At 49.2% G+C, this 22,974-nt stretch overlaps 1 protein-coding gene across 7 annotated transcripts; it reads left to right on the top strand.

Moving 5' to 3' along the window:
- Positions 1–7,536: 7,536 nt before the first annotated feature.
- On the top strand, positions 7,537–21,544 carry TPRA1 (transmembrane protein adipocyte associated 1). Of its 7 annotated transcripts, none has more exons than XM_039843603.1 (12): positions 7,876–8,216; positions 14,386–14,488; positions 14,791–14,931; positions 15,138–15,270; positions 17,714–17,899; positions 17,993–18,065; positions 18,177–18,256; positions 18,820–18,930; positions 19,065–19,125; positions 19,288–19,390; positions 19,467–19,547; positions 20,868–21,544. In XM_039843603.1, exons 3-12 carry the CDS (start codon positions 14,807–14,809, stop codon positions 21,109–21,111), a joined length of 1,197 nt encoding a protein of 398 aa, XP_039699537.1. In that variant the 5' UTR covers positions 7,876–8,216; positions 14,386–14,488; positions 14,791–14,806; the 3' UTR covers positions 21,112–21,544. The 7 variants fall into 7 exon arrangements, with proteins under 7 accessions (XP_039699535.1, XP_039699538.1, XP_039699537.1 ...); XM_039843600.1 differs by lacking the exon at positions 14,386–14,488 and adding an exon at positions 10,198–10,292; XM_039843601.1 differs by lacking the exons at positions 7,876–8,216; positions 14,386–14,488 and adding an exon at positions 7,537–7,702.
- The last annotated feature ends 1,430 nt before the right edge of the window (positions 21,545–22,974 follow it).

Below are 22,974 nucleotides of genomic sequence, written 5' to 3'. Positions count from 1 at the left end.
GCATGGGACTCCAGCATTAGAAACAAGCCAAGGTCAGAAGACAACATAGATGAACTTGGGCCAATTCCTCCCCTCCAGGTGGCATGGAAAACCAGCGAAGAGTGGGAGGCAGGCCGGATAGCTTTGGGACACCCCTCACCCCCAAGAAAACAAAAGTCTGTAATTCAGACATCTTGGGGCAGACTCTTCTGAGCTACCCGCACTTTTAAGTGTGTACTTTCGCTTTAATAAAACTTGTGCTTTCTTGCTTGCTGTTTGTCCAGCCCTTGAATTATTTCTCGAGGCATAAGACAAGAACCTGGTCACCAGAGCTCTGGAGTCTGGGTCCCTCTTTAGACTCCCACCCTGTTGAGCTCTCTGGCATCAGTTCCATATGACTCTGAATCCTGCTACTCTCCTTCCTCTGCCCTCTGAAGAAACTCCTTATGACTGCCTGACATTAGCAGACCAACTACTAACTCCTTGAATGATTAACAGGAAACACCTCTTGAAAATGCTGAATTTGTTTGGCTTACTGATAGTTCTTACCTAAAATATGAAACAGGCCACTATCAAGCGGGCTAAGCAATTGTCTCTAAATGAAACCATTGAGGCCAGTCTGATGCCCCAGGCAAGTTTTGCTCAACAAGTGGAGTTCTATGTATTAATTTTAGCTCGCAATTTAGCAAAAGGTAAAACAGTTGGCATTTATACTAACAACAGGTACATCTTTGGTGTTGCCCATGACTTTGGTATACTCTGGAAACAAAGAGGATTCTTGATTTCTTCCAGACAAAAGATAAAAGCAGTTCATAAGTTTTAGAACTCTTAGGAGGCTATCTAATTACCTAAATTTTAGCAATCTTTTGCCTGGACATTCAATGGCAAACATGGAGGAAAGTAAAGGTAATCATTTGGCTGACACTACTACTAAATAAGCAGCATTAAAACAATCTCAGCCCTTAATGGAAGAACCTGTGCTACCAGCTGAAGCAATTCAAGATTTTTGAAAGATAACGTTATGGAAGCATTTAGATGTTTGACAAAATAGAAAGTAGTAGTTAGAGCAAGGCTGTAAATTTGACCTTAGAAGATATTTATGGGTAGGTCCAAATGACTGATCCCTCCTCTTTGATTGCATACAATATCATATATTACAATATGTATATGACTTAACTCACTGGAACACTGAAAAAAAAAAAAGGTTTTCTTGGGGAAAACAATACGACTGGAAGTCTTCTCTAAAGATAGCTCCCTAGGTATACCCAAAATGCCAAATCTGCCCAAAGCATAACCCTGGAAAACCCATCCACACTTCAATAGGGCATTTTCCTTTGCCTTTAGACCCCTTTGAGGTTTGGCAAATGACTTTTTCAGTTGCCTCCTTGTCAGTGTTTCGAGTACAAGTTAGTGATGATTTGTACGTGTTCTCATTGGCTGAAAGCATTTTCATGCCACAGAAGCACAGCCATAGCACTAAGTAAAATACTCCTTGAGAAGATCTTCCCCACTTGGGGAATCCCCACAGAGCTTCATAGTGACTGGGAAGCTCATTTCACAAGACAAATTATACAATCTATCTGTAAGATGTGGCTGATTTTGCAACATTTACATTGTGCTGATCATCTCCAGATCTCCAGTCTTATAGAATGGACTGACAGGGTAATCAAAATTGAATTGGCAAAACTTGTGGGGTCTTTTCATCTGCCTTGGCCTAAGGCTCTTCCCTTGGTATTGTTCAACCCAAGATCTACTCCTCTTGACAAACATAGACTATCTCCTTTTGAAATTACTGGCAGACTCATGAGGTTCATTCAAGGAATATATGAATCTGCACTGCTGAAAGGAGACCTCCAGATTTTCTGTAAAGAACTCTTTAGGGTACTTAAGACTAACTCACCACTCATGGAGTAATCTTTCTATAGTGCGCTCCTGGGAGGTGAAGATCTACAATGTTGTAACCTCCGACTGGGAGATTTTGTCTAGTGTAAAGGCCACCTCCATAAAGATGGCCTTCAGCTCCAATGGAAAGGGCTATGTCAGGTATTGCTAACTACCCCTTGTGCTGCTAAACTTAAGGATATTGGCTCATGGATTCATGTTTCTCATTTAAAAAGTACACACACCTGAGTGGTCATCTCAGCCTTTTGGAGATTTTAAGCTAAAAATCTGTGAACAACCCAAGACTGCCACTAGAATTCTCATTCTGGAATCAAAGCAGGTGGCACGTGATGTAGGCACGTGATGACTCTTGCCAAACCCCAGACCAGGCCAATTATACATGATTCCACACAGCAGCTCTCATACTTAGTCTTTCCTTTAACTACCTTTATTTCATTTATTGATTGTATTGCTATCATAACATAATTTTTGCCTAATCAAAACTCGTGAAAAAACATTCTTCCTTTCTTAGCTCTTTAGTCTAATTTCAAGACTTACATATTCAGATTTTTATGTCTGCTTACTACAATGAATACCCTATTTGCCTTTCAACACCCTTTTGTTGCTGTTGTCCAACGATTATCTGACAGCACCGATTTAACCGTCAGATATGCACCCGAGCTAACTTACTTAGGATGACTGGAATTAGTGGCTTGGCCCTTAAGCGTTGAAAGCTTATGAAACCTAACTGGACATAACTCTGGATATAAATTCCTACTCTGTTCTCAAACCTCAAAAAATGGAATACATGACCTTCCTGTAGCCAGATTCATCCATATGGTCCCCTCCAAACCACAAGGGAATACCCATAAATATAATCTGGACTCTTACTGATAACTTGTATGTTTGATAATACAAGTGATTCAGGAAGAATCTTGAGTTTTGTCCATTTAAAAATGTAACTACACTCTCGTATGATTCGGACGACCATGAGTTCACACCTTATTATGGGCCTTATTATTCTTACAATGTCTCTCTAATGTGGGGAAATCAGTATATAATGCCACACAATCTTGGAAGGTAGATGTCCTTTTGCTCCCAAATACTACTAGGGGACTAGATAAAAAATTTGGCATTTGATGGAAAATAGGTAAAATCTATCTTTTAGGGAATCCTAGCCCCAAAACTTAGAACATTCAAACCCATGCTGATACTTCAATCTTAACTCAAATATATAGAAACCTCAGCTGCTCTTTTAATCACACTCATAAATCATAAATGATGACTTTAATGCCTTCTGTGTTGACAACTATTATAATCAACCAACATATGGAGGACATGAAATCCCTGCCTCAAAAATAGGCTTAATACTCCCTTTACAGTCTGGGGTTAATTGCACACTCTCATTTGAGGGCACCAGGTGTTTCTCCTTGTGTGGGACCCAAATATATATCACCCTGCCAACTTGATGAGCAAGGCAGATATGGTATTGTTATGTTAGTATCTGATGTCACTGGAAAGACTCTCCTTTCCTCTGCCATTATCCCTGGTTTAGGTACTCTTGTCTATAGACTGACCAAAATGAACCAAACAGAATTGGGATTTTGGGCATGGTCTTTTCAGTACTCTCCCCAACCAAGACCCCATAATAATCAATAAGGCTTTGGGCATGTCTTCACTAGAGTTTTCTTTTTTTGGTATGGAGTAGCTCAATTAGAAAAGTCTATCAGAAATCTTTCTATTCTTATAGCACAATCATGGAATATTATTGCAACTACTCTTGAAGAACTACAAGGAATGACTGACAGTCTGGCTGAGGTAGCAGTACAAAACCATACGGTCTGGATGTGTTAGCCACCTAGCAAGGTGGTACTTTGCCTTACCAGGAAAGGAATGTTGTTTCTGTATTAACAAATCAGGCAAAGTGATTCAATGGCTTGAAGTTCCGAAACAAAACATTAAAATCCCTTGAAAAGACTGAACATTACCCTATAAATTGGGATTGGGCATACTTATTTAGTTGGCTGGAATAGAGAGCTGGTTTTGTTTTATATTATAGGCCTTAATCATATTGGTTTTTGTAATTATATTGATCACTACTTTAACTAGGTGTTTTACCAGGTGCATTTAAGAATGACTAATGGCCACTACCAGAATAATAGTAGCCCAAGACCTAAAGATGTTACAATCAATAAATCCAACTGAGACCACCTCTTAGCTCTGCTTCCAACGAGCCTCCTATTGCTCAAATGTGTACATAAGCACTCTTACTGTACACACAGGAGACTACTTTCCCTTTACATGGGACATGACATACCAGCAATGAGCCTTCCTGGGGAAGAGGGATTGATGTTGCTTTTCCAATGACAGATCAACGATACTTCCCAATGGTTGATCATCAATGCTTTCTTAGGAAAGATCTTGATCAAAAAGGGGAAATGTGAAAGGAAACAGCAAAATAAAGTTGGTATTGTCAAGAGAGCAATCTAAAATGGAGGCCTCTAGGAAGTTGGCCTCTCCACGTGCAGCTGAACTGGGCTAAACCAAATGGCTACTTTCTGATACAGTTCCTAGAACTGGCTATGCATCACTGAATCTTCTATTAAAAAAATAAAAATTTCATCTAGGAATAGACAAAAGCAATTAATCATTTATAGCATAGTATAAGTCTGCTTTGCCAGCCCCAATCACAGCTCTTTCAAAGCAACTTGTATAACTCCTTTGGAAGCCCCTCTTTTTCTGTCTTTATAAACTCAATCCTTTTCTTTCTCCCTAGGAATACAGTTGGGATTCTACCCAAATCTGTGCCTCCCCGATTTGAAATTCCTAAAAAAAATCCCAAATAAAGCTTTTGTTTCCCTTGTAGTTCTCAGTCAAAGTTGACACCCACTAGGTCTTGCAATAAATTTCCACAGCATCTTCTCCTACCACGTATGCCACTAATAGCATAGGATCTGTGAGTCCTGTGGCCTATGGAATAGCCCTTTCCTGCTGTGAGCCTCACTCTAAGCTGGAAGCCTTTAATATCACCCTGAGATGTATGGGCAAGAGCAGCATTGCCAGGTGTGGAATATATCTCCTCCAGAACCCAAAGAGTAGGTTCTGGCATTGTGTTTCCTTTCCTGTGATGGGGTGGGCAAAGTGCAATCATTTGTCCTTTACTTTGGAAGTGATGTCATGGTATGCCCCAGACAACTAGACCCCTACAAATTTAACTGATGTGGCAAGCCCTCAAGTCTTTACAGGGTTTATCTTCCGTCCTTGTGAATAAAATTGCCTCTTCAGGTCTTCATCTACTTGTTCAGCCAGCCAGATCAGCGGGATATCATTGATACAATAAACCAATGCAGTATTCTGCAAAATGTCCAGATGGCCATGGCCCTTCAGATTATATGAAGATATGAAGACAAAGGGTGGGAGAGTGACCATGGGCCTGGGGCAAGACCATAATGTAAACTGTTGTCCCTCCTTGTGAATCTAAACGGTTCCTAAAAGGGATAGTTAGATCAAAGGTCATCCACCTGAGGCCATGTTGATGACACTAGCAATGACACCAGCCCAGGACCTGCAATTGGGGTTGAGTTTGCAACAGTTCACTACCAATCTGTATTTTTTCAAGGCCAGACTGATGAATTAAATAGGGATGTGATGGAGCTCAACCCTTTCCACATGCTTTAGGTCTTCAAGGGTGACTAATCTCTGTCATTTTCCCTGGCATATGATATTGTTTTTTATTTATTATCTTGGTTGAGGTGGGTGGGTGAGGGGAAGAAAGTTTCAGGGACTTTCGCTTGACCTTCATCTTTATGAAAACTCTCACCACTCAAACCAAGGAACCAATGTGGACATTTTGTTGACTGCTGAGTATGTTCATCCCAGTGATCTATTCAGCCTTCTGGCTACTACTCTGACTTCAATGGTTCTGTGATGACTGCACCTACTTAGCTCTTGACAGCTGAGCACGACCATCTTGTCTCTATTATTTTGGGACCTCCATTGCTAACAGTGAACCAGTTAGTTCTACAGCAGAGTCACCTTCTGTCAGCCGTGGGCTAGAGAAGATGACTGTTCCTGAGGCGGGTGTAGGGCAAGGAACAGAACTTGGGAGTCAGATATTTATTACACTCTTATTTATTGAAATTTGCTGATGCTTCACTCTGTTCTGTGTGTGTGGGATACTGCAGTGAAGAAGCCACTGCCCGCCCTGAAGGAAGGGAGTGAAATACAAATTCTCATTTATTCCACAAATAAAATCCCACAGAAACCTACAAATGGGGCCCAAAATTCAGAGTATAGAATATAGAATTGTGCATTGCAATAGTAATATCAAACATTTTTTCCTCTCAAGAAGTCTGTACTGTCTCAAAAAGCATAAAAGTAAAGATGCAAGGTAGTCATTTGGTCTGGTCACAGATACTACAGTTCTCTACCTCTAGCACATTGTAGGAGAGAAGTTTCCTGCCCCTGGAGGTTAGAAGTGGCTTAGGACTTGCTTTTGCCAATTAAATGTAAGTTGGGGTATGTGTATAACTTCCTGGCAGAAACTCTAATTGCTGACCTTGACTCCCTACAGTCCATACATGAAGGCAGGCATCCGCATGGAGCACAGACTCTGCTGGCTGATACGGAAACTGCATGCTGTCCTACTGCCAGCATGGGACAGTCCCAGATAAGCCGAGTCCCAAATGGGCACAAAGTGGTGACATCATAACTTCCCACTGTTTTAGAACAGGAGCTAGGTGAAGAACAGAGACCAATATCATTCCAGCCCAACTGTGAAGCAACTTTGTTATCATGGGGTGTGTATCTTGGGTTTACTATGGGTGTTTACAATTGGCAACAGGCACTGAGTCAGCCTCAGGACGTTGCAGGGAATGTGACATGCACAGTTCTGTTTTCATGACACTGATATTCTTGTGGGGAGAGGCTGATGACTGACTAGGAAGCAAGTAAATGAATACAATCATGTTAGTGAGACAGTGCTCAGAGGAAATAAAAGGGCATTATTTAACAAAGACTGGACAGCTACTTTAGCTAGAATGTCAGGAAGGAGGAGGCTATGTGACAAAGAGCCAGCCAAACAGGAGCCAGATACAGAGGACTGCAGGGAGGAACAAGCTTGGTATTTAAGGGAGGGAAGCAATGAGGCTTGAGCATGCTGAATGAGGAGGGGGTGGATAGGAAATGAAGAGTTAGTTTTAGGTGGGCATGGGGGTAGGGGTAGACCATGAGGGGATAGTAGAAGAGCCAGGAGAAAACACAGCATAGATGTCAAGCATAGATGTCAGACGGGCAAGGATGGGGTAATCAGGGAAGGCTTCCCAGAGTAAGTTGCCTAAAGAATTGCTGAAGTTAGAAATAATGAGAGGAAGGGCAGCGTCTAGGCTTTGTCACTTCTAAGTTGTGTGGCTTTAGGTAAGTTACTTAATATTTTTAAGCTTCAGATTCCTTCTCTGTAAAATGAGACTAGTAATAACCAACCTACAGGGTTGTGAAAATGAGTGCCTGGATTCTGTATAGTTCTCAATAATGCCAGAGCACTTTGATGTTCAGGCAGCGTGGCACGCTGATGGAAACGCGTCCTTCCGGGGAAAGGGTCGTCCATACTCTGCTTTCCTCGCCCAGATGATCAGAGGTCACCTGGCTGGACTGCCGCTGAAGGGCGCCCAGAGCGGCACGCCGAGGGGACGGTCCCTGGAGGATTCTCCCCTGACAGTCAGGCTCAGCTAGGCCCAAGAGGAGCAGCACTGGCTGGAACGAGCTGGTCCGTTGACGGCTACTGACCGCTGGCAGGCGCGGGGGCCAAGAGGTGGCAGTGTCCACGATCCAGGCTGCCTTCTGGGTGAGAAATGCCACCGCTTGAGTTCCCCGCAGCGTCTTTCTTTCCTCTCGGTGGCTGTGTGCTGTCACTTTAAGAAGCCAGCGGGCCGCTCCGCCTTCTGGACATGTGATTGGCTTCTTCTGCCGTCCGCACCCTCTTTTCACTGTAGCTCCATTCCTATAGGTTACTGGGGGCTGGGGCGGGCCTGAGTGCCCCTAGTAGGGATTGTAGGTGCTTTTTGCTGTTTTGGCTAAACGAAAAGAACGCGTCCGCTTACCTGGTCTTCGCTACCGGGAAGCGCCGCACAGTGTCCTGGGGTCCGGTGGGCCTAGCTAGCTGACGGCACCTCGTCTAGCCTCCCCACCTACACCCATTTCCGCTGAGCCCGCGGCCCGCGGCTGTTGCGCAATGCTCCCTGGCCGCCTGCTCTAGGCGCTGAAGGCCGGAGTTCCGTGGCCTATGCCGGGTCCGCGCACCAGCGGCGGCAGATGGGCGGCTAGGGCAGTGGGACCTGAGCGCGGCCTGGGACTCTCAGGTAAGAGGGGACCCTCTGCCCGCTCCTGCCACAGCGTGAAGCCCTACGGCGGGCCCGGCATCTCTAGTCCAGAGAGGCCCCGGCCTCCGCTGCATCTACAGCCCTTCCCTGACTCCTGCCGGGCGGGGAGCTCCCCCACCCCCACCCCGCCGAGCCCGGGTGCATCTATGGTCTCCCCGCAGCAGCCGTGAGGGATCTTGGGGCTGATCGGGACCCCAATCCCCCAATCCTCACATCTAGACTGGGGCCCACCTGTCCCCTCTCCTTCCTCTAGGGAGTGATCCCTTCCCGCTCAGGGCACAGCCTCAGAGGACACCCCCGGGGAAGTTTCAGAGGGCGAAGAGGGACCCTAGTGTGAGGACTCATTAGAATAAGGGAAGAGGTAACTGAAAGTCTCATGGGAGATGTGGGCAGGGGAAGTCTTTGGGAGCGGGCAGTGAACACAGACACAGATAGATACACAGGCCTTCCGGGGCTGTGGAGAATGATCAGGGCTTGCTGACCCTGTGGCTTGGAGTCCTCCCAACCTTCTCCACCCTCCAGAAGGGCTTGGCTGCACTGTGCTGGAGATTCATTTGTCCACATCACATCATAACATTTTGTTGAGAACTTATTTTGTGCCAGGCACTGTTCTAGGGGATTGGGTCATGAGCACCAAGGCGGACAGCTACTAAAAACATTAACACACAGCTAGGGCCACTTCAGACAGAGGCTAAGTGCTGTCAATAAAACACAGGGTGGGCTAGTTGTGAGAGATGGTTAAGGAGGGCTGCTCTGAGGATGTGGCCAGAATGGTGAGACAATGCTGAAAGAAGAGCAAGCACAAAGGCCCTGAGATATGCATAAGCTTAGCAGCTAGGAGGATAAAATGAAAGCCAGGGGCTGGGCTGTGGAAGGCAATGAGGTAGACTAGTAGGCAGGGGTCAGATCAGGTTGGGCCTTGAAGGAGAGTTAAGGGGCCCAGGGCTCCTCTTCCTCTAGGTCTCCTGCCGGGGCTGCTGGCAGTTTACTAGGAGTGGCCTCTCTAAGACAGTGTCCACCAAGGCTAAAGGATAGGGGGATTTAAAAGCTCAACAACATGCTAGGTGTTGGAAGCACTGAGGGAAGTTACAGCAGCTGTGAAGAACTATAGCCTCTTTCCTCAGGGCTTTCTGTTTTCCCTAGATTTCCCACCCACTAGGAAGTTTTGGTCAATTCTATTGCACAGATGAGAGATAGGAAAGCTGAGGCCCAGAGAGGGGAAGGCTCTTTCCAGGGGCTTCTGACAGGTCTAGCACTGTGTGACCTGAGCTTAGCTGGTATCTGGCCCCACAGTCTGGCCACAGACAAAGGGAGGGAGGTAGAGGCCCTAGCAGTGAGTAGGAAGATGGCCTCTGGACTGTTAATGAGGTCAGGAGAGTCCTTCCCAAGTGGAGGAAACTGTGACAATTTCCCTGGTCCTGAAAGGCCTAACAATCCCCTTCTCCATTCCCCTTATCTGGGTTCCACTCCTTCCTCTTGTCTGGGCTCAAGCCCTTCCTCTCTTGCCTTCAGCAAGCCTTCCCACCATCTCTGTTTTCTGAGCCTGGAGACCCCTTCTCTGTCTGGGGGCTTTTGCCCCAAGGCCAGGAGCTTACTCATGGTTGGAGGGAAGAGAATGTGGGACAGTGACTTAACCCCTTTGTGCCTTTCCTTTCTTCCTCTCTACAGTGGGTACAATAGTAGTTCCCTTTTTCTTAGAGGCTGGTGTGATGTTTAAGTACTCTGCCCTATGTCTGCTTACAGTGTTCATAGTTGCTTTATCTTATTTTTATCATTGTTTCAGTTATTTTATAAGCTTTGACACAGAGTGGTAGTTCTGGTGTAGCTGAAGGCCACTTAACTCAGAGCAGCAGTAGTACAACCTGGGAGTATGTTAGAAATGTGGACTATCAGCCCCAGCCTAGGCCTGCTGGATCCAGACAGCACTCAAATCTGAGAAGCAAAGCTTTTCAATCTGCAGGTGGAGAAACTGAGGTCTGGAGAGGGGCACCTGGAAAATTGCTGATTGGGGGCCTGGACTCTGGAGACAAACAGCCTGTGTTGCCGACCTCTCAGGTAGCTGCCCGTCTCTGAGCTCTGGTAAATCAGAGAAATCAGATTCAAACTAGCCTAAACAGAAAAGGAAATTTGGGGATTTTATAACTGAAAAGTCCAGGGGGGCAACTAGGTGTGGCTGGATCCAGGGGCTCACATGAGGATCTATCTCCAGGATCTATTTCCAACTGTCTCTCAGCTCTCCGCTCTGGCTTCCTGTTCTCAGCAGATATTGTATCTCTTTCCTAATAATTATAGCAAAAGTCTCAGGGCTGATTCTCACTGGCTAGGACAATGGTACATCCTTGTTGGCCAGGCTTAGATTGCATGCACATTCCCTGGAGTTGTGGAGGGGTAGAGTCAGCTGTACTTAAACCTCTTGGATGGAGACTAGGAGACCTGAGGTTTCCCCTCAGGAAAATGGGGTGCTGGACAGGCAAAGCCAAGAGAAACCCTTCCAGACACCCCACACTCTGGACTGTATCCAGCTCTTCCCACTCCTGGCCCCTATTCATCCCCACTGGCTTCTCTTTGCCACAGGGGCCTCTTAGCTACCTTGTGGCTGCTGGGTACTTGTACTATACCCCAGCCCTGCCCCAACTAGGGCTGTTTGACACTCTGTCCTAGGCCAGAGCTGGTGTGGGGCTGCCAAGTCCAGAAGTTTGCCCCACAGGAAGTGGGGAGTGAGGCAGAGGGGACTGGTATCTTTCTCCTTGAACTCACAGTCACTTCCAAGTTATCTCAGGTCACCAGAAATTTTGAGGGAGGTGGTACAGCCCATGCCAGCTGTAAGCTCCCTGTGCTCAGTGTGGTGGCCTGTTCCTCACATGGTCCTCACATGGATACAGCGTGGCCACAGTTCAGACATCATACCTCAATCTGAGAGCTACATACAGGCGCATAGAAGGGGGCCTTTGTCCTTGGGGGTATTTGCCAGTCAAGGAAGAACACTTTTCTCAGGAGACTCCCTATGTGGCATCACATGTCCTTGCCTAACCAGCCGCTGATAAAGAGGAGAGAGGGCTCACCCTTCTTGACAGACCAGAGCTCTGCAGGGCACTGTCGGCAAAGGGGAGGATGATCATTTGGTGGACTGTCTCCTGCATTGCAGGACATTTGGCAGTCTTGGGCCCTGTCCACAAAAAATCCATAGCACCTTGCCTCTGTGTCAAACTAGAGCACCGTGTGCCCTGCTGAGGTGTCTGGTACTGTTCCACACAACCACCGCTTACACTCATTAAGGTTCAGCTTCTGGCGCTGGGGAGGACCCTGTCTTGAATGCAGGGCACCATGGAGGGGGTCCCTGAAACAAAATAGCAGCTCGTTAGCAAGGAAGAAGAGGGCCGTGTCTGCTGGAGACACCACTGACAGTGTTGGCCTCACTGCTGCTAAACAGGGCTCAGGCCAGACACCACGATATCGGCTTTCTTTGCTTTCTTCCCTCCCTCTGTGTGTCTGCCAGCAGGTCTTGTGGCCTGACCTCCCTAAGGTATCCCACTGCTGCCACTAGTTAAGCCACTGTCCTCTTGTGCCTGGACTGGTGTGCAGTAGCTCCTGGGTCTCTCTGCTTCAGTTCATTGTCCTTGGCAGCTAAGCGAGCTTCTCCACAGGGAAATGGCACCGCATCACCTGCCTTTGGAAAATCCTTCTCAGTACACTTAGAATGAAATCACATTGCATGTGGTCACAAGGCCCCATCTGACCTGGCTCTGCCAACCTTTCTGATTTCACGTGTAGTCACACTGGCCTTTTAGCCCTTTGAACAGGTCAAGCCCGTTTGTCTCAGGGTCTTTGCATCGCTGTCCTGTCTCTGGTATGCTTTTTGTCTAGATTGTTCCAAGGCTGGCTTTTTCTCAGTTATTTGGATCTCAGCTCAAATGTTACCTTGTCTGACAGCCCAATCTGAGGCAGCACCACTTTGCATTTCCTGGGACTCAGCCTTAGCCTGTAAAACAAAGGCTGAGATAACAAGATAGAAGATTATTCCCGTCTGTTGCATGACAGTCTCCATGCAAGCTGTCCAGGACGTGAATGGAGCCCCACTGTGTCTGAGATCCAGACACCTTTCTAATTGCTCTGTTATCCTCAATACATGGCTTCTGTCTCGTGGTCTAAGATGGCTGCTCCTGTTTCTACCACCACATTCGCATTCCAGCCAGTTGGAAAGGAGAAAGGTACAACCTGAAATTGGCAAACCTCACTGCTTATGCCTGGCTGGATAAAACTTATTCATATGGCCATAACTAGGGGAGGCTGGGAGAATAGCCATTGCTCTGGGAAGCCACGTGCAAACTAGAATCCACGGGCTCTAGTACTCCAGGAAAGGGTATATGTTGTGGGGCACAGCAGTTTCTATTGTGTTTCCTGTCCTGTGCTCTTTTCATCTCAGCACTTATCTCTACGAAGTTTGCTTTTTAAATATGAGGTCTATGCTGGCTGTTGACCTCTCCTCTAGAAGGAAGGTCCCATGGGAGCAGGTATATTCCAGCACCTGTACTCCTGGCTCAAAGTAGGTGCTCAGCACTGCCTGCTGCTGGTGGAAGATTGCACGAATGAAGCAAGGGTAGATTTCTTTGGCTGCCTTTCCCATTAGTAGAGAACAAGGAAGGAACCAGCTTCTTTCTTTGGACCTACTATGTGTCAGGCATGTGTTCTCTTTAATACTCCTTGCTATTGGTATGTTCTCAAGTTGCAGCCGTGGGCACGTGACCCCGGCGCCAGTCAGTGGCCTATTGGAGAGAGGGATGGAGGGACCTGAGCCCCAGGTCTTGGCTTACCCCCTCCTCCTATGGAGTCTTTTTTTCCCTTTCAGCCAGAGGCAGCACTCAAGTTTCCTGGTTGTGAGGATGTCCCTGGTTCCCTCTACCTCTGCCTTGGGCCTGCTGTTTTTCAGGAATAGTGTTAGTTGACAGACAAGCAGGGATTCCCATTGCATTGCTGCAAGTCTTTCTTGCCAACCTGGGCTATTCCTTGCTGAGTAGGAGACCTGTGCTCTCGGTGTATAAAAGAACATCTCAATTTTAAAACTTTACTGAAGTGTAACCCAAACAGATGACAAGTATAGGAACCATAGGTCTGTGGCTCAATGAATTGCTCACAGTGAGCACACTGGTGCACCCATCACCCAGATTAAGTATCCAGAAGCTGACATGCCTCCCACTATCCCTCTACCCTCCATCCTCTGAAAAGATAACCCTCACCTGGCTCTCTGCGTAAGGTCAGACCACATGTTCACTTGGTGCTTGGCACTCGCGAGGCCCTTTAATGTTGCTGTAGCAGTAATCCATTTTTAAAAAATGATGTCCACAATGTTCCACTGTTGTTCATGTGAGCACCGCCATTCATGTGTATGTTCTGCTGACAGGCATTTGGGCTGCCCCCAGCCTGGGGCTATTATGAACATACCCTGAAGTGGAGATGTGGGTCATAGGACCCTGTTGGTTCAGTCATTTTAAATATTGGTGTCTGTTATGTTCTGGTACCCAGGCCGTGCCTGGCTCACCTTCCCTGGGCTCCCCAAACTCTCTATGGAAGCCTCTGCCCCTGTCAATGTGGGCCCAGCTCTACTGCTGCATGCCTTTAGTCCTGTGGCCGGCCCATGAGCCTGCCTTGGTTGTCCAGAGTGGCTCCAGGACCCCAGACAACCAATTCTCGTCTTCCAGGCTGGACTCTGACCTCTCATTCTCAGATCATTACATGGGTGCTTGGCTGTGCCCTTCCCCCTTGACTCCTGCTGCCCCCAGCAGCTCCCTGTCATTGCAGGCACAGCTCCCTCCACAGCACCTCCTCTTTCCTCATCCTTTCCACTTGGAGACCTCCGTGTATCTTCTAGGCATAGTGCAAAATCCCCTCCATCTGCATCTGCCTTTCCAGGGTGGCAGCAGAGGGAGACAAAGGCTTGAGGGCCATCTGAGGTATGCACGATGCCCTGCTCTGACACTTGGTGCCTGTGACCCCACATGTCACTCGGCCTCCAAATAGGTTCTACATGGGTGTGGAGGGTTGGAGCCAAAGCTCAGCCACTGAGGACTTCATGTGTGTTGGGCTGTTGGAGGTGCTTCATGTCATTTATCTAGTGCTCATAGAGTGCATACTATTGTTACCCTCATTACAGGGGTTGTGAGAAACTGAGGCACAAAGAAGAAAAGGAAGTAAGGGCAGGCTGGGACATGAACCTTGTTTCTCTCCTATTTCCCCGGGATTGGAGGGACTAACAGGTGATGCTAAGTAGCTTGCATTGCTGTGCCTGGCACGGAGGCAGGCTCAATCACTGAAGGGAGTACTTTTGTTATTTGAGGGTCACGAGACAGCCTGAGACGAGGGACTGGGCTCCTGTGTAGGGATTGGGTTGTGACATGTGTGGGAGTGCCACACCTTCCCTCCTGCCTGGTGTGTGTGTGGGCAGTGGGCAGCATGCCCACTGTAGGTGGCCCCTCTTGTGTTCCACTGGGAACCTGAGACCTAGAGGCCCAAGGCCACACAGCCCCTGTGCTGCTAACATGGTGGCTCACTCCCCCAGGGCTGCTGCTGCTGGGATGGACACCCTGCAGGAGGTGAGTAGGGCCAATGGGAACCCGGCACTGCCCCTACCCCCGATGCCCAATATCAGTGTGCCGCATCGCTGTCTGCTGCTGCTCTATGAGGACATCGGCACCTCTAGGTGAGGCATTCACGGCCTTGCTGGGCTGGCTGGCTATGTGTGAGCAGATTTTCCTGGTGTGTGTGTGTGTGTGTGTAAGGTGTGTGTGTGAGAGAGAGAGAGAGAGAGAGAGAGAGAGAGGAGAGGAGAGAGAGAGAGAGAAAGTAATGAGAATGGAGGTGGGGTGCAATCTCACCAGTCAGCTGACTTCTATACCCATCTGCTAGGGTCCGGTACTGGGACCTCTTGCTGCTCATCCCCAATGTGCTCTTCTTCATCTTCCTGCTCTGGAAGCTTCCATTTGCTCGGGCCAAGATCTGCATCACCTCCAGCCCCATTTTTATCACCTTCTACATCCTGGTGAGTTCACTCCAATTGGTGACAGAAAACCCAACTCCAACTGGCTTAAGCAAAAAAGAGAATTATTAATTGCCTCTGTAATAAAAAATAATAATAATAATAATAATAAAGAAGCTCTTTAGGTATTGCTGAATCCAGGGGATTAACCAGTGTCATCAGGATTCTGTCTCTCTGCATCTCTGTTCTCCTCTGGCCTTACCTCAGATGAGTTCTTACCATATGGTGTCAAAGGTAGCCAAGAGCAGCTTTGAGCTAACATACTGTCTCCATACCTCTTTCCTGATGGTGCCAGTGTAGACCTGATCTGCCTTCTGATTGGCCCACCTTAGATTCTCGGGTCAGCCCTGAGCCAATTACTGTGTCTAGTAGGGAAAGGAGTACTTTGGAGCTGGGAGGGTGGGGTCAGTTCAATCAGACCATAGAAGGATGGTGGTCCCTGGAAGGAAACTGAGGAACCACTACTGGAGGGAAGAGGAATGGATGCTAGGTGGGGAAAAATTACCAATGAGCCTCCACCTGTCCATTTGTCCATCCATGCACACATTCTATGAGACCTCTTTGGAGCATACTTCCTACCCATTGGGAGAGCCTGCATTCTCCTTACTTAGTGGTCCTGGTGGGTGTACCTGTGGAGAGATAGCAGGGCTGTGATTGAGAAGGCAGCCAGGATTAGACCCCAGATATTGACTGTCCAACTCCCTTCAGGTCTCAGGCCTGAGTGATTGGAGTCCTCCTCTCTCTATGCCTCTCAGCTAATACTGCTGGAGAGCTGAGTGGCTCCCTGGTCTCTCTTTTGTGGCCTGGGTCAGAACTCCCCAGTCAGAGGAGTGAGCAGTGACCAGACAGAGAGGCAGATCGGAGGAGGTTGTGGGGAACCATGGAGGCCATTTCTCCCCAACCCCCGGCATAAGGTAGTGGTGGGAAGGGGTGGAAACCAAGGTCTGCTTTCTTCTCTGCTCTTTCCTACTGCCTCTCTGACCATTTACTTGTTTGTGTATTTATTCAACAGATATTAAGCACCCGTTGTATATCAAGCAGATGCCTTTTCTGAAGGAGTTGGCAGGGAAAAGGGACCCAGGGCCAATGCCCGGGAACATGAGGCAGGGCCAAGGGAGTCAGCACTGGCCTTGCTCTCTTCTTGGGGATTTCATCCTTGAGAGGAGGCAGTGATAAGAATGCACTTGGGCAGACCACCTCTGAACCCCAGCTGTGCCGAATGACCTTGGGCCAGTGGCTTGACTTCTCTGTGCCTCAGTTCCCTCCTACATGATGTGTGTTAGATTTGCTTTAGCTCGAGGTGCTCCTGTGAGCACCAAATGACAGTGTGCATAGCTCCTGCCTAGCAAGGGTTTGGCATACAGTAGGGACAGAGCAGTTTGTTGCTTCTGCAGCTTGCCCTGCTGAGTGATGTTGGCCTCCCCAAGGCTCAGACATGGCTTTCTTGGCACAAAGGATGGAGTGTGTATGAATCTGGGCTCTTTTGTTTGTATGTGTCAGAAAACCAAACTTAAACCCACAGAAGCTGGAAAGAATATATTGATTGAGAAAGTGACAAGTCCCAGAGCTTTGGGCACGGCTGGATTCAGGGGTTCAGTGATGCTGTCTGGCTCTGTCTCTGTCTTTCTCTCAGCTTGGCGTCTGATGACCCTGTCTCTAGCAGTTTCCGCACTCATGGCACTCAGGCAGCCCCAGCAGCTCCGAGTTTGCATCCCCTCAACTTCCTTTCCCAGTAACTGCACCGGATGTCCTGGCTTGCCTTTCACTCAACTTCCTTGGGTCTCGCACCCCATTCCCAAACCAGGAGAATGGTATATGTGAATGGCCAGCACTAGGTCACAGGCTAGTCCCTGAAGCCAGGAGTGGGGAGGCCAGCCCTTTCCAACCATGTGAAGGAGGAGGTGGGGAGAGGACTGAGGATATTTCCAGAGGAAAGGATGGATAGTGGGCCAACAAAAGCCACAGGTGCCAAGCACAGGGACTTCTTCAATATCCGCTGGTGCGTGCGGCACCTTTCCCGGGATCTGTGATGCCTCTTCCTTGTGGCCTCCTTTCCCCCAGCCCCCATGTCTCAGAATTAAAATCCTTAATATGACCAGATTAATGCAGATGTGAACCTAGCCCTTACTGAGTGTCAGGCATTCTTCTGCTACATTTATTTATCCATTTGACCCCACCCGCTGGATGCAGTAGGTGTTGCTGTTACCTTAATTTCTTAGATGAGGAAACAGGCATAGAGGTGCAGTTACTTGCCTGAGGTCACAGAGGCAGGAAGCAGTAGAGCTGGGATGTGAACCCAGGCAGTCTGGCTCTACCATGTCACCCTGCTAACTATTCTGAGACTGTCAGTGTAGCTCGGATGTTGAGGCCCAGGAGAAGAGGACCAGGGCAGTGGAGGGTCTCCCTGCCTCTGGACTTGTTTCGCTTGGGATCTCTTTTGTTCTAGAGGAATCAGCACCTGCAGATATGGTATGTGGGTTTGCTGCTCCTACAGCTCCCAGAGGCCTCATTCTCTGACTCCACCACACCTCCTCTCACCCATCAGGTGTTCGTGGTGGCGCTGGTGGGCATCGCCCGGGCTGTGGTGTCCATGACAGTCAGCGCCTCAGATGCTGCAACTGTGGCTGATAAGGTGTGGCTGGGCCTGCCAACAAGGGGGGTGCTGGGTGCTGGGGAGAGGGGTGACTGGGGCCCCAGGCTGACACTCTGCCCACTCTGTGTCCAGATCCTGTGGGAGATTACCCGCTTCTTCCTGTTGGCCATCGAGCTGAGTGTGGTTATCCTGGGCCTTGCCTTTGGTGCGTCTGCTGCTGGGGCCAGTGCTCTCCCCGCCCCTCCCTGGCTAGGGCCTGCCCTCACCATGGTCACCTGGGCTGGCTCCTGCTGACTGAACAGCACATTTCTTCCAGGTCACCTGGAGAGCAAGTCGAGCATCAAGCGGGTGCTGGCCATCACTACGGTGCTGTCCCTGGCCTACTCTGTAACCCAGGTAAGGTTGGTGAGGTGGGACAGGGTGGCCTCGGGGACTTCCTAGAGGAGGCCTATAGTCAGTGAGGGCCAGGTACCCACCAACTTCTGGTCCTGGATCAGGGTTTGAATGTTAATCATGTATAGTGTTCTCAAACTTTAAATGCATCTAAAGAATTACCTGGGATGTTTGTTGTTAGCAAAGTAGGTTCTGGGGCCCCCTCAGAGTCTCATTCAGTAGGTCAGGGTTGGGGAGGGGAGGATGCCCAGAACCTACTATTTTAACAGGCAGCCCAGGTAGGAGGATGCAGGTCTGCAGACCACACTGAGAGCCTTGCTTCCAGAGATCTTTCTTAGATTGGGGCAAGAGCTGCCCCTTGCCTCAGTCTTGGCCTGTTCTGGGTGCTGGGGCTAGATGGGCAGGGTATGACTGGAAAGCAGGTAAGGCAGGAACTTCTGAGGGCCAGGCCTGGGCTGGGGCCCGTGGGGTGGAGAGCTTCAGGGCTCTGTATCACGGAAAGCCCCAGGAAGGGGGCTTTCCAGGTGGCAAGAGCCTGTGAGATCCTCCCCTGTCTGCCCCTGCAGGGGACGCTGGAGATCCTCTACCCTGATTCCCACCTCTCAGCTGAGGACTTCAACATCTATGGGCATGGAGGCCGCCAGTTCTGGCTGGTCAGCTCCTGCTTCTTCTTCCTGGTGAGGCAGAGGGTGGGCCCCAAGCCTGAGTACCTAGGGGTGGCAGGGTGAGCCGGAGCCTGGATGCCTTGGTACGTCTAGCTCTGGGCCTCGTACTCCCCAGCATCCTTCTCATTCCCACTCTGTATCTGCAGGTGTACTCTCTGGTGGTCATACTTCCCAAGACTCCGCTAAAGGAGCGCATCTCCCTGCCTTGTGAGCAGCTCTGGGACACAGCTGGGCACGGGGGTAGTGGTGGGTCTGTTTGGGCCACTGTGGCCTGGAGATGGAGAGGCGTGGGTGGGAGGCGAGAGGGAGGCCTCCCAGGGGCTCAAGGGGTGGAGGAGAGGGCAGGACCTCATTTCCCTCACCCTCCAGCGCGGAGGAGCTTCTACGTGTACACAGGCATCCTGGCGCTGCTCAACCTGCTGCAGGGGCTAGGGAGTGCGTTGCTCTGCGCTGACATCATCGAGGGGCTCTGGTAGGTGAAGCAGAGGGCGCCGAGAGGGGGAGGACCTGCCAATGAGGCTCACTCTGACCCGCTTCCCTTCTTCCAGCTGTGTGGATGCCACCACGTTCCTCTACTTCAGCTTCTTTGCACCCCTCATATACGTGGCCTTCCTCCGGGGCTTCTTCGGGTGAGTTCTTCCACAGGGGCTCACTGGGCTGGTGGACTGGGGCTCCTAGTGGAGCTCCGCCCACAGCCCTGGGTTGGAGGGCTGTGGGCGCCCCCGTGTGGCTTCCAGAAGAACCGCGCCGTCTGCATTCTGTGGCATAGAACAGTGTCTTGAGCCTCCCTGTTCCCTGTGGAGGTGCAGGTTTCATCAGGACAGAGGAGGCAGATGGAGTTTGTATATTTACATACACATGTACACATATACACACATGCACATATGCACACTCGTCCTCACATACACATGCATTATGTACACATATACGTGCATATATGTATATAACATGTATTTACATATATACACGTATAAACAGACACACACGTACATATAATATATGCAACACCCACAGACATATACATTTTCCCCACAAGAGAGAAAGTGGCTATGCACATCATTCTACAGTTGCTATATTTCATTTAAGAATAGATTAGCCCATTCCTTCAGCATACTTTCACACTGCTGTAGCTCCATACACAATCAGGAAGAAAGTAGACACAAATGTACATGCAGCTTGTATTCTAGCTGGGGGCAGTTGGGGAGCGCGGATCAGGATTGGGGGGAGTCTGGTGTACATTCGAGCATGAGGTGGAGTGTACTTTTGTACACATGTGTGTTCGGAGGTGTGTCAAGGAGACAGGTGAGACATATGAGATTGAGGGATAGACCCTAGGCCTCTAAGGTGATGGATACAAGGGCATTTTTCCCCAGCATCCTTCTCCACCTTCCAGGTGTGAGGGTAGGTTGAGGCATCTTCTTCTCACATGGAAATGCTGAGCGAGGGCTTTAGAGATGGAGTGAGAAGGACTAGCTTTCTCCCAGCCCAATCCCAGTTTGTTCTCAGGCTCCTGTTTGTAAATTGAGTACAGTGCTTTCTCTCTCAGAAATGATCCTAAGGATTGAAGGATCAGGTGAGTAAAGAGCGGGTAGTATAAGAGCTGCAGGGGTGGAGGTTATGGCCAATGCTTGCTGAGCACGTTTGGCCAGGTATTGTTTCAGGCTGTTTACCCTCCACAAAGAGCCTTTGAGGTCGGGGTTGTTGCATGCATTTTGGGTGAGAAATGACACAGAAGCTCTACAGCCAAGCTCACACAGCCAGGAGGAGGAGGAGGAGGCTGGGTTTTAGTCCTATTAGACTCTACAGACCAAGTAATAGGGACCTCTGGGCAGGTGTTAGGCAGCCATTAACGTATTTCCTCCTGGTCTTATGGCCTCATTGCCCGGCGAGGGAGGGCCTTTCCAGACTCAAACAGTGGTACTCCCTTGCCCCTCTGTCCTCCCTATCAGCTCGGAGCCCAAGATCCTCTTCTCCTACAAATGCCAAGTGGACGAGACTGAAGAACCAGATATGCACCTTCCCCAGTCCTACGCTGTGGCCCGGCGAGAAGGCCTGGAGGCGGCGGGTGCTGCCAGCACACAGTTCGACTCAGCTGGCGGGGTGGCCTACCTGGATGATATTGCTTCCATGCCCTGCCACACCGGCAGCATCAATAGCACGGACAGTGAGCGCTGGAAGGCTCTCAATGCCTAAATGTGGCTGCCCTGGCTGGAAGGTGTGCTGGGGCCTGTGGAGGGCAGACCAGACAAGAGGCCAGGGAATATAGAGTTCCCAGAGGAGGACAAGGTCACGGGAGTTTGTGTGTATAGCAGACCTGTGCAGGCCCTGTCTTGCTCTCTGGGCCCCCAATTGCCCTTGGCCACCTTTGCTCTACCTGGGGGCCACCTCCCCTTCCGCATGTCCTTGCCTTGCTCAGTGACATGGCCCAGACTTTGATCTCCCAGGGCCAGGCCTGGCTAGGCTGGCTGAGGGCACCACCTTTCTCCAAAGGAAAAAGCCTGGGTATCCAAGACTGGTCTGCCCCCCCGCGCCCAAGTGCTTTGGCCTCCTCAAAGCCCACTCTGGCAGGTGGGCTGAAGTGTGTATATTTTCTTGATTTATTTTTTAATAAAAAGGAAAAAGAGCAGAAGGTGTTGCTGTGGAGGTTCTTCAGGAATAGAGGCCTGGTTCCTTTTAGGAGCCCAAGGGCTAGGATGTTCAAAGGTCCTAGCAAGTCCCTCTAGGGGCTCAACCAAGGAACACTGGCTAGTGCGCAGGCCCTGCTGGCCATTGGGAGGTAGAGAGAAGTTGTGGAGGAGACAGATGTGGAAAAAACTGTGGTTTCTCTGGGCTGTCTCCTCGCCCTGTTGAGGAGTGTGGGATTGGAGTAAGCCTTACGAGTCCTGTCCTTTTTCTGCTCCTACTGCCCTGTCGACTTGAGCTAGCCACTTCCCCTCCCCCAGCTCTAGTTTTACCATCTGTAAAATGGGAATAAGAAAGCCTGTGTTGCAAGGGTTTTTGTGAGGACTGGAGTATAGTAAGTGTAAATAGCTGACATTTGGGAATGGAACAATAATGATAACATATCATTGGCCTCTAAAACAGTGCTTGACACACAGTAGGCACTCAGAAGATAGGATGCTAGGGAGTGACATTTGTAATTAGAATGGATGTGATGAGCTGAAAATGGAGAAAGTCAGAGTAAAACACTGAGAAAATGGAAATAAGAGGGAGGTTCACATGTCCATACTGCTGCCGGTGTAGCTAATTTTGGTTTTGTGTACAATTTACAGAGGAAAAAGGAAGTTGCCAGTTATATAATCCTCACTGTCAGAGGGGAAAAGGTCTAGACCATGACAGTGGGGGTGCTAAGGATCGGGCCTGCGCCCACCTCCACTGCCACCCTTTTTCATAGGATGGCACCAAAGGCACCAACTCTGACATAGCTCATGACAGTGAGGCCAACGTGCCAGGCTCCCCAGGATCCAGGGCCCAGAGGGCTGTCAGTGGCATGGGCATGGCAAGTGCAAAGGCACAGCCAGTGGGCTGGGCTCCCAGCTGAGGGAACTCCAGGGCTGCTTGGGAATCTCCACATGGCACACTTTGCTACGACCTCACAGCTTTCGAAGAATCCTGTTAGGCAGGAAAGGAAAGCCTGAAAGTATTGGGGGCCAGATGGGGGTTTGAAGGTCAAATCTAGGGCTGGGTTCACTATCGGGAACCTTTGATGTGTGCACAATCTAAGCTGTTGCAGCGACAGCCTGGTTGGCACAGTGAGATTACTGAGTAAGCAGCCAAGTCCTTAGGGAGGTGTCAATAGAAGAAAAGAGGTTAAAAACCTGCTTTTTTGTTCTGATTTTAAAATTTGTTTCTTTAAATAAATAATCTACATGACCAAAAAAAGTCATGCATTGCAAGGGGGTATACAGTAGGAGGTGAATCTCTTTGACTTTGACATTGTTTCTTGTCCTGCTCCCAGAAGCACTGTGAAGCCAGGGTCTCCATAGCCTTCTGGAAGTATATGTGTGCGTGTGTGTGTGTATTACCCCTGGTTTGGGATTGTAAATGCTCCGTAGT

The sequence above is a fragment of the Pteropus medius genome, unplaced genomic scaffold (genome assembly GCF_902729225.1).
Source record: "Pteropus medius unplaced genomic scaffold, Ma_sr-lr_union100, whole genome shotgun sequence".
Taxonomy (NCBI): domain Eukaryota; kingdom Metazoa; phylum Chordata; class Mammalia; order Chiroptera; family Pteropodidae; genus Pteropus; species Pteropus medius.
Note: the sequence above shows the minus strand (reverse complement) of the source record. Positions and strands in the feature narration are given on the sequence as shown.